Genomic DNA, 12,082 nt, shown 5'->3' with positions numbered 1-12,082 from the left:
TTGAGGTACAACCAAAAGGCACATCAGTGCTTCCAGAATCTCCCGCCTTTAGTCAGAGAACCACTGTAATCTGGAAAACCTTAGTGGCATTTACTAGAGGTGACAACTTCTCTTTCCCCTGAGAAGCCCTCTTATTCCTGAGGGCTGGAGCTGCATGCACTCTGTACACTCACTCCCTGTGCAGATGTAACCACACATGTAACGAAGGGGCCAGACTGAGGCTCTCCCTGGCTCGTAAGCAATGCGGGTGACCGCTCTGACCCCTACTGAAAATGCACAGAACCGCCCAGGAGTGGTGCGAGAGGGGGGGTTCCCCATACAAACGTCTTCCTTAGCAACCACCTACAGGCCCCCAAACGTCACCATTATAAACTCCATTCTGTCTGTTATAGGGCATGCCTTTTGGGCACACATTTTTTACATGTACAAGAAAATTAACATGTTAAGCAGCTGCCATTCATCAATAATATATAAATGAATTTGTCTATTGGAATTCTTTTGCTGTTAAACAATTTGCTTATAAGAAGCACATTTGAGAGAATGGTATTTCGATAGGGAGGGAGGGAGAATAATAGATTAATATTGGACACCGCCCTGGAAGCAGGCCTCCGGACTGGATGAAAAGAGGAAAAGAGGTCCTGGAATGAAGAGAAGAAAGGGACAAGGTCTGCTTTCCAATTTTTCAGAGAGCTCCGCCTACTGTTTTCTGGTTTCTATTTTAAAATGACTATGGCTGACTGCAATCTGTTTCTTCTGGAGTTGATCCTGGAGCAGAGAAAAGGACATAGTGGACAAATGAGTGAACTAGGAATGGTCTGTGGGTAACTGATGGTAATGCAGCACTGTTGGCTTCTCAGTTGCCACAAGCAGACCAGGGTCACATGAGAAATTAATGCAGCGGAGGAACCTGGGTGAGGAGAGTGGATTGAAAACTCTGGACTACGCAGACCTTTGCAAATTTCCCATAAATCTAAAATTATTCCAGCCCTAGCCAGTTTGGCTCAGTGGATAGAGCACCAGCCTGCAGACTAAAGGGTCCCAGGGTTAGATTCTGGCCAGGGTACATGCCGGGGTTGCCAGGCTCGATCTCCGCCCCCCAGTGGGGGGCATGCAGGAAGCAGCCAATCGATGATTCTCTCTCATTATTGATGTTCCTATCTCTCTATCTCCCTTCCTCTCTGAAATAAATAAAATATACATATTTTAAAAAATGAATTTTTCCAAATGAAAATGATTTTCAGAAATATAGAAGTTTTCTGGTCACAAATCTAAGTTTTCTCACTAGTTGTAAAGTCAGTTACCTGCAATAAGAAGGCCTTTAAAAAACGTGGTATGATAAACGTATCTAGATAAAACTGTCTGTGATTTCAAAGGCTAAGTATAATAAATTTGGAGGGAAACATCAAATCTTTCCCTCCATCTACAAATGGAGATTTATGTAAAAACATGTATGAGAGCTAATAGGCACTTGGAAAACATGATGTCATCAGAAAAAAAAAATTTAAAGCTAAAAGGCAGTTTTAGTAATCATCAGGCATGTCGCTCAATGGAGTAATATACACAATAAATTTAGCTTTCACATTGTGACTAATCTCTAGTAAAATTAACTCAACCTAAATCCACACCAAATGTATTTTCTCCTCAGGAAAAAAATGTCAGAGTTGGGAAATAGAACATTTGCACAATTAACGTAGCCTAGACTATAACAAAATTCTTCAATATGCCTCTTTTAAAAAAATGTTTTTATTGATTTCAGAGAAAAGAAGGGAGAGGGACAGATAGAAACATCAGTGATGAAAATCACTGATCAGCTGCCGCCTTCATGGCCCCCACTGGGGATCGAGCCAGCAACCCAGCATGGACCCTGACTGGGAATCGAACTGTGACCTCCTGGTTCATAGGTCGATGCTCAACCACTGAGCCGCACTGGCTGGGCCAATATGCCTCTTGTGCACACATAGCACTGGTGTCTCGTGTGTCCAAATTTCCTCTTCTTATAAGGCCACCATTCAGATTTGATTAAGGCCCACCCTAAAGGTCCTTTTATTTTTAGCACTCACAAAGGAAATACCTTGTGAGGACACACACAGAAGACAGCTATCTGCAAACCAAGCAGAGGCCTCAGAAGAAACCATACCAGCCAACACACCTTGATCTTGGACTTCTAGCCTCCAGAATTGTGAGAAAATAAATTTCTGTTGTTAAGGCCCATATATATATATATATATATATATATATATATATATATACACACACATATATATATATATATATACACACATACACACACACATACACCACACATATATATATACACACACACATATATATACACACACATATATATACACACACATATATATGTATATATGTATGTATACACACACACACACACACATACATAAATATATAACTCTTGTGGGCCCTACAGGTTTCAATCAACAAACCTTCCCACCTGGCTTCATTACACTTGATTAAATAAGGACAACTTTTCCAAGGGATTTCTGAAACATCTTTTTTTTTCTTTTCCTTTTTGTTGAGATTTCGGATAGACAGTTTTAAAACAGATCTTCAGGAATTTTGAGCACACAATTCCTAAATTCCAATCTGGACTTTTGGATTAACAGAGATTGGCGCATTTTTTCCTAGTCAGTGGTCCTTGATCCCAGCTACATAGCAGAATCATGTGAACAGCTTTTAAAAAATCAGAGTTACCTGTACATCACCCTAAACTATCAAATCATAATCTTAGGGCTGGGCCTAGGCATCCACAATTTTAAAGCTTTCAGTTTTTCTGTCATGGAGCCAGGGTTGGGAACCATTGTTTTTCATCCACCTAATGGAGGGGCTGCTATAAAAAGCATGCTTCTGTAATGGAAGCCTTGCAAATGTCCTCCTCAATTAAATGAAACCAAAAGAAACTGTGAATTTAAAGATAAAGTCAATTTCACTTTTATATGGAAAATTCAGATATAAAGCAAAACTGACTCCCCCCCAAAATCATAAAACAGTTACGTACTAATTATTACAGAGTCTGACCCCCCCCCAAAAAAAAGGGGGGATTCCAAAATCATTGGTCAAAAAGATCAATCATGGGACAATAGTTGAAACATTTTATATAAGCTATGATGCTTTTTAAGCTAGAAAACCCTACCTAAGAAAGCTAATACTCCCGCCCTACCCCTCAAAGAGATAAGAAGTTTCTAGAGCAAGCTCTCTTCTTTTGTATAATTCTCACAAGGCCTAATACAGCTCCATGTAAAAATCAGGCACATATTGATATTGTTCAATTAACTAACTTTAATATTACTGTTACATTACTAATCTGTAGTCTCCACTGGCTTCCACCATTCACGTGGAATAAGATAAATGAAATGCATATGAATTTATGAATTATCTACTTGCTGCAAACTATGAATTACTAGTGGATGGCCTTCTTTGTAAAGCTATTTCTAAAAAATCGCATGAAAACACAGAACCAATTTTTCAATGGGTTTGGCTACGAATCTCAAGGTAAGCAGTGTAACACTAGAACTTTACAGTTTATACTGGAAATTCTCTTGGAGGAAGGGATCCAAATATGACCCAGTACCAGGTACTACCCAGTGTCCCTCTGACAGACACCCCACCCCAACCTTTCCAATCCTCTCCGACTAATACTGTATTACCTGGATATTCCCCTGCCTGATACTTTCCAGGAAGCCAAACAGCCCCTCCCAAGTTGGCATTTCTAAAATATCCCTCCTTTAGTGTGGCCTCTTACTCTATTTGAACCTGGTGACTTTTTCTGCATGTCACCTCGATTACATAACATCTTCTGATCTTTCCCTCCATTTCTGACCTACTAATAAATACAATAGGCCTATTCATACACTTGTCAATGTCTATATTTCATTGTGTGGGTACTGATGTCTCCAGTAAACACATATACAGTATCTAGTAGGTACTAAGGGAATACACACACACACACACATACACACACACACACTAGTGGCCCGGTGCACAAAATTCATGCAGGGGGGCGGTTCCTCAGCCCAGCCTGCACCCTCTCCAATCTGGGACCCCTCGAAGGATGTCCTACTGCCAGTTTACAGGTATCGGGCCTAAACCAGCAGTTGGACATCCCTCTCGCAATCCGGGACTGCTGGCTCCTAACCGCTCACCTGCCTGCCTGATTGCCCCTAACCACTCTGCCTGCCGGCCTGCTCACCCCCAAATGACCCCTGTCAGCCTGATCACCCCCAACTGCCCCCTGTGCCAGTATGCTCACCCCCAACTGCCTCCCCTGCTGGCCTGCTCACACCCAACTGCCCACCCTGCTGGCCTGCTCACCCTCAACTGCGCCCCTACTGGCCTGCTCACTCCAAACTGCCCCTCCCTGCTGTCCTAATCACCTCCAACTGACCCCCACTCATGGCCTGCTCGCCCCCAACTGCCCCCCTGCTGGTCTGCTTACCCCCAATGGCCCCGTCCCCCACCAGCCTGATGACCGACAACTGCCATCCCATTCTGGCCTGATCACCCACAACTGCCCTCCGCTCTTGGCCTCTAATCGCCTCTACCTCGGCCATGCCACCATGGCTTTGTCCAGAAGAACGTCCATAACGTCTCCTGGAAGGTCTCCCAGTCTAATTAGCATATTAACCTTTTATTAGTATAGAGGCCTGGTGCATGGGTGGGGGCCGGCTGGTGTGCCCTGAAAGGTGTCCTGGATCAGGGTGGAGGTCCCGCTGTGGTGCCTGACCAGCCTGGGTGAGGGGCTGATGGCTGTTTTCAGGCTGGCCACACCCCCTTCAGGGTCGGGGGGTCCTGCTGTGGTGCCTGGCCAGCCTGAGTGAGGGGCTGATGGCTGTTTGCAGGCTGGCCAAGCCTCCCAGCAGGGACCCTCACCCCATGAGGGTGTGACCAGCCTGAGTGAGGGGCTGAGGGCTGTTTTCAGGCTGGCCACAGCCCCTTCAGGGTGGGGGTCCCCACGAGGTGCCTGGCCAGCCTGGGTGAGGGGCTGATGGCTGTTTGCAGGCTGGCCAAGCCCCCCAGTGGGGACCCTCACCCCATGGGGGTGTGGCCAGCCTGGATGAGGGGCTGATGGCTGTTTGCAGGCTGGCACGGCCCCTGGCGACCCAAGCTCCCAGCCCCTCTTTTTTTTCTTTTTTTTTCCAGCGCCTCCTTGAGTGGAGGCCAGGGCCGGCTGGAAACAGGTATCTGGGATTTATTTATCTCAGGGGTCCTCAAACTATGGCCCGCTGGGTGCCACTGCCTGTCCTGCTTAGCAGCCGACTCGTCCCGGGCCCGTAGTGCACATAGGAATTTATTCATAGTTTTTTTTTTTTAAACTATAGTCCGGCCCTCCAACGGTCTGAGGGACAGTGAACTGGCCCCCTGTTTAAAAAGTTTGAGGACCCCTGATTTATCTTCTATAATTGAAACTTTATAGCCTTGAGCGAGGCCAGGGCAGGCCAGGGTGGGAGGGAAGCTGGCCGGGGGCAACCCAAGCCTCCTGCTCTCTCTAGCTCTGTGGCTGCCGCCATCTTGGTTGGGTTAATTTGCATACTCGCTCTGATTGGCTGGTGGGCATAGCGGAGGTACGGTCAATTTGCATGTTTCTCTTTTATTAGATAGGATATATATAAGCCTAAGCGACCATTCGACTGTTCAACCGTTCGCTATGATGCGCACTGACCACCAGGGGGGCAGATGTTCAACGCACAGGCATGGAAAGATGGAACAGACTGATGAATCTCAAAAGGAAGGGGGGAAGGGGAAAGGGAGAGGGCGGGAAGAGATTAACCAAAGATCTTATATGCATACTAGAGGCCTGGTGCATGGATTCATGCACTGGTGGGGTCCCTTGGCCTGGCATGCGGGGATCAGGCCGAAACTGGCAATCCAACATCCCCCGAGAGGTCCTAAATTGCGAGAAGCGCAAGCCAGGCCGAGGGACCCCATCGGTGCACGAATCTGTGCACTGGGCCTCTAGTATAAATATGAAAAAAAAACAAAAAACCCCAAGACATCCCAGCCCATTAGTGGCTTATAGGCAAGTAAAACATTAAACTGCAATTTAAGTGACAAACACTATTGAAAAGCTTATTAAAATGTAAACAATATGGCATTTAAATGTACCATTTGGCACAGATAAGCATTCCCCCCTCTTAAAGATATTTAAAGGATTAAGGTACAATTCAGTGACTATATACATTGCTACATCTTCTCCTCCGCACCTCCCGTTTTATTGAGATACTAGAGGCCTGGTGCATGAAATTCATGCATGGGGGGAGGGTCCCCTCAGCCCAGCCTGCACCCTCTCTAATCTGGGACCACTAGCTCCTAACTGCTCACCTGCCTGCCTGCCTGATCACCCCTAATTGCCCCCCCCGCCAGCCTAGTCACCCCCAACTGCCCCCCTCCCGCCGGCCTGGTCACCCCTAACTGCCCCCCCCCACTGGCCTGGTCACCCCTTACTGCCCCCCCCCCCCGCCGGCCTGGTCACCCCACGTAGCCTGCTACTCAGTCGTTTGGTCGCCCCTCACTGACCCCCTGCTGGCCTGGTCACCCCACGTAGCCTGTTCGGTCGTCTGTTCGGTTGCGATGGTTGCTTAGGCTTTTATATATATATAGATAATGGATAAATAAAATTGTAATATGTTTAAACTTAAATATTTTTATATTTGATAGCAACTATAAAGAATTCAAAATCTGCAGACACTTTCAACAAAGGAAGCACAATTCTACATACCTTGACTGGCATATGTGCCCCTCAAAAAACATACACAAAAATGGCAATGGAAAGCAGTTTGTAATAGCAGCTTAAATGCTCACTCACCAAGAAGGAAATGGGTAAACAAACCATTTCAATCCATTCATATTATATATTATAGTTAAAAATAAAGAGTAGATCTTCAGCAACTAATGCCGAAAATGTAAAGGCATAAGGCAAGTTAAACATTTTTTTTTTTAAGTTTTTACAATCCCATCCATGTTTTTAAAATAATATGCTGGATTTCTTTTTTTTTTTTTTTTTTTTTTTTTTATATATATATATTTTATTGATATTTTACAGAGAGGAAGGGAGAGGGATAGAGAGTTAGAAACATCGATGAGAGAGAAACATCGATCAGCTGCCTCCTGCACACCTCCCACTGGGGATGTGCCCGCAACCAAGGTACATGCCCCCGACCGGAATCGAACCCGGGACCCTTCAGTCCGCAGGCCGACGCTCTATCCACTGAGCCAAACCGGTCCCGGCTATGCTGGATTTCTTTATGTACATATTTGCATGTGAATGAGCAGAAAAAAGTCTGGAAGAAAACACTGCAAACTGATAACCTCTGTGGAAAGAAGTGACAGTCACAGGGGCAAGAGGAGCGAGAAAAAAGTGGCCTTTTTGTAGCTTCATTGTACTGAAGCCTTTCAAAGCTTTCACACGGCTTTACTCTGTGTCCCTTCTCCAGGAGGCCTACCTTGACCAACCCACTTAAAATTACAACCCTCTACCACACTACCTGTACCTCCACTCTTTCTATTCCCTCCCCCCCTTATTCCTATTTCATGGAAAGAAACCACATAATTTATGTATTTATGAAGGTTATTATTACCATTTATTCCCATTAGAATGTTGGCTCCACAGGACAGGAATTGCACTCTGTTTTTCTACCTGGTGTTTCCCCAACACCTACTACAACAATGGGCATGAGTGTGTGTGTATGTATGTATATACATACATATACTGTATACATACATATTCATTGAATAATTACATATTCAACAAGTTTAATTCCCTTTGTAATGGGTGAATAAAATACTTTCTGCTCTGCTCACTAAAAGTGATTTGGGGTTGGCAAACCAGGGGCCTGCTTCAATTAAAAGCTGAAAGGACATAGGAACCTTCATTGTCGCTGCTCTTGACACAGCTCAAGATACAGAAACGCCACCTCCCACAAACACTGGCCTGAGAAGTTGCCAACAGCAGGTGGGTTGTATTTCTAGGATTTGGTGGGAGTGTTATATTCATACACCTGCATCCTTTCACAGAAATAAGAAACCTATCTACATGCTTCTTTCACTGTAAACCAGTATAGGAACAGTCGTATGCCTCTGGCACATCAAATGAGTCTGGATAGAGTGAAGTGCCTAAGACTTTCAAACCTCATGCAAGAAGGTCGACAGTAATACCTGATCACGGAAAGCATGCTGTACATTACTCTCTCCTGTCTATGCAGAAAGCATTCCTGCCCAAAAGATACTATTATCCAAATAACACATCAGTCAGACCTAGTAAGGAGGAACAAGTCTGACCTAGTAAGGATGGATGCAGTGACTATAATCCAGCCTTGGGCAAACTACGGCCCGCGGGCCGGATCTGGCTGTTCTATCCGATTCTCTTGCTCTTCCCTCCACTCCTTTACTTTGAATTTATATTAGTTCACACAAACACTCCATCCATGCTTTTGTTCCGGCCCTCCGGTCCAGTTTAAGAACCCATTGTGGCCCTCGAGTCAAAAAGTTTGCCCACCCCTGCTATAATCCAATGAGGATATCCGACAGTGAACCAATAATGAATGCTTTTTGGGTCTATGGTGCTATTTGAATTACGTTGTTTGTCCTATTTGTTAGTGAAACTGGCCATTTTAGTTAGAGATAATCTTAAAAATAGATGAAAAACCTTGACTATTTTAGTCTAGATAAAATATGAAAGTGGTCAAGAAGAGGGCAGAATTCATGATACCTGGTTAAGATCATTCCTAAATGCCCAGCACATCTGTGTGGTCAATGTGTCCTACTGTAGAGTTCATCAACACCTTCACTAACTCATGGGATAACTTCCTTGATTAAACCTTGTATTTCATGTATAAAAATGGAAAGATAAATTCATAAGCTAGGAGGAAACAGGATCTGAAAGAGAGTAACCCAGAGGAAGCCAGCAGACTGAAAAATCCTTTGACAAGGCCTATCGGTGTGACATGAGGATGAGAAGAAAACAGAAGGAGGGGACAATAACAGGGGAAGGTGTGGCTTGTAGCTCTGATGCTGTTTTCTTAGAAGCTCCAGCTGCCTATTTGCCCCTTAAAGTGGAATAGGATTTATTCCATTTAATCAAAGGAAAATGTCTGCTAATTTTAAAAAGTTGGGATGGACTCACTTATAACCCGGAGTCTTCTGTTGCCTTAATGAGAATTTACCAAGGTACACATTAATTACTAGGACTGTAAAATATCTGGGCCATTTAAATATGCTCAAATTTCCTCTAGGAGAAATAGCACACATCCTTTGAACTACAGTCATCATTAGTCATTAGGTATTAGGATAATTAACCAGCTGGAGGAAGTGAGTTAATCAAAAGATGACCAAGTCTCAAAGGGAAGCTGATAAAAGAGTGTTCCTTGCCTACTTAGTTATCCAGGAGATTTAAAAACCAAGACCAACAGATTCAACCTAGAATTGCTAACCATCTTAATATCTTACTTCAAAGTATAAATCAAAAACATTTTTCCTGTATGCCTACTGTGTTTTCTAACTGACAGTAATACCAAGAGTTAGGATTAATTGTGTTACTAGTCTGTGCTAAGGACTCCAGAGTGCTTCTTGCAGGTGATTTCATCAGTAATCTTCAGGGCAACTTTACAAGCACTGTGATCATCCCCATTTGACAGAGGAGGAAACTGAGGCTGAGAGAGTAAAGTGATCTGCCCCAATTTATACAGCTCAAAAGGAACTCAGACAGAACGGGGACATGAAAAGGCCTGTCCATTTTCTTTTTTTCTACTACTGCATGAGAAGAGTATTTTGAAGTCTCTTCCTCAAGTGGAACAAAAGCTGATATTTCGGGGGTGGGGCGGGGAGGGCAGAGAATGAAGTAGCAAAAAAAATTAAAAATCAATAAAGAACCACCACTCACCTCAGGATTTTCTTCTTTTACTCTTCGTGACTGTAAAAACAATGATGTATTTATTAATATACACAAAAAAATACCACAAAAATGAAACTGACACAGGTGAGCTGATCATCATCAATGCCATGTACCTTTTCTTGAGAAAAAGCTGCTTTCCCCTCTTCACTTTTTTCATCCATCTCGTCGTCACTCCACTCCCAGTCACCGTCTTCGGTTTTATGAAGGTGACCACTTGACCCAGGAACTCTTCTTACCTGAATAGGAAAAAAATAACAATTCTTCACTACTCCAATGTGAACAGTGCTTCCTGGTGTTGCTACTTGGGTGACATGGCATACACCTACCCTGAAAATAAGCTAAGTGGTTATGAATTCAGGGATCACCAGCAGTTAATACACAGCCTCCAGACCCCCACACTCATTCTCTTTCTGAAGATACTGTGTTCTTGAAAAGCTTTACCGTAAACGTGTAGAACGAAATATTTTGGAAGAATATCACACGCATTGGCCATTAAGGATCAAGTTCATTTTTAGCTTTTGCTTAGATTAGCACTTTATTAATTACTACACATAAAAAGCCACATGGCGCGCTTCCAAACTGCCTAAGGAATGCATGCAAGCAGTAGACTGCTGACTGAGAGAAGACCAGGACGCAGGAAGCCTAATGAAGCTACTAGACTAGAGGCATCAGCGATCTAAAACCTAAGTAAGAAAAGCAAATACCCTCTGTTGCCACCTTGCTCTTTCTCAGAACCTGACCTCATGCATGTTTTCCCAGGATTCTGCTCAACTTACTTCAGCAAAACAAAACAGCATTAGACTATTCTTAACACACTTTGTAGCACACTTTGAGACTCTGAGACTGCTATTACGCAGCAAGATAATAATCAGCCATACCAGATAACCTAAAGAGATTACAATCAGTCTTCTGCATTTCCTTTAAAAAAAAAAAAAAAAAAAAAACTAGGGTAGAGATATAATCCATGGGGCATGCTTTCCAAATGTCTTTGTGGTTGAAAAAGCAAAACTTTTTAAAGGATAGGATGACTGAGAATGATGAGCTTCTGACCAAAGCCATTTGCCTTAAAATATAAAATAAATGGACTGAGCTGTTATTAAATAGAGCAATGTAGCAGATGAACACAATGTGACCATAACAGCCAGTGATCCACTGATTCAGAGAAACTTCAGGTGGAAAGGGACCTTGGAGACTGTTTAGTCCAACCCCTCATTTTACAGATGAAGAGTGGCCCAAGACCATAGCTACAAGCACAAAATACAGGCAAGAAAAAAGTCTTCAGACTCCCATTCTAAAGACAGTCTTCTCATGCCATTGAATAACTGTGAAAAAGAAGTTGTCTAAAAATGTCCTGTGAAGACATTGAAAGACTATGAATCTGAAGAAAGGCTTTTTCCCATAATAGAAACTACTTAGTTATCTCATGTGAGCTTCACTAATCCAGAGAGGAAACCCACAGAACTTATATGTAAAGTAAGCATTTACACATGTCCCATCCATGGGAGGTCATAAACAACGCAGGCTCAGGGCTGGGTCTGATTTTAAGGCATTGCCATGTGGAACCTGTGAAAGTAACCTGACCACTTGTCTAGAAGATTTGAGTTCCAACATAGAAGTTGAAAAAAAAAAGGTAAAAAGTAAAAAGTCCTTATTCATAACTGCCAATAGTCATGCTCAATTTAAAAAGAAAAAGAAAAAAAAAAAAAGCTATTTCTTCACACCAAAATTTTTTTTAAACGGACTTTCCTTCGAAACACTTAGCACTTAGCGAAACCCCTTCTGAGCTTGGCATAAGTTATTTTTTTCCGCTTGCATTTTGAGTCATTGCAAAGACTTATTCTAATTATAGTGATTTTAATGGTGCTTATAAAGACACTGGCAAAGTAAGGCAGAAAAAGTGCTAAAATGCACTTTAGTATTTTCAGAACAGATTGTTCATTTTAAAGCTATAAAGAAATGGATAGGAGAAGAGAAAATAATTTTATGTTGACATATATAACAAAATTAGTTATTTTCTTAACAACACTATCATGAGTGCAATATCGAGGAAGATCTGTTAATGACTACATTTAAAAGAAAGAATTTAAAGCCACACCTATCACAAAACAAATTAACTGAACAGCGAGGAAAACAGTATAATTGTGTTTTAGAAACAGAATAAAGCTCCTTTTACTG

The 12,082-nt window shown here is 42.9% G+C and overlaps 1 protein-coding gene across 5 annotated transcripts in view; it reads right to left on the bottom strand.

Annotated features, from left to right (window-relative positions):
• The window catches only part of STK39 (serine/threonine kinase 39), a 332,909-nt gene that overhangs the window by 161,659 nt on the left and 159,168 nt on the right, over positions 1-12,082 (bottom strand). For all 5 annotated transcript variants that reach the window (XM_080670642.1, XM_080670643.1, XM_080670644.1 and 2 more), the window contains exons 11-12: positions 10,021-10,143; positions 9,896-9,925 (exon numbers count right to left, since the gene is read on the bottom strand). In XM_080670642.1, the coding sequence (XP_080526768.1) occupies positions 9,896-9,925; positions 10,021-10,143 (153 nt within the window). The remainder of the gene's footprint in view (positions 1-9,895; positions 9,926-10,020; positions 10,144-12,082) is intronic.

This window comes from Plecotus auritus (assembly GCF_963455305.1).
Source record: "Plecotus auritus genome assembly, chromosome: 5".
Taxonomy (NCBI): domain Eukaryota; kingdom Metazoa; phylum Chordata; class Mammalia; order Chiroptera; family Vespertilionidae; genus Plecotus; species Plecotus auritus.
The sequence above is the reverse complement of the archived record's forward strand: the minus strand, read 5'-3'. Positions and strand labels throughout refer to the sequence as shown.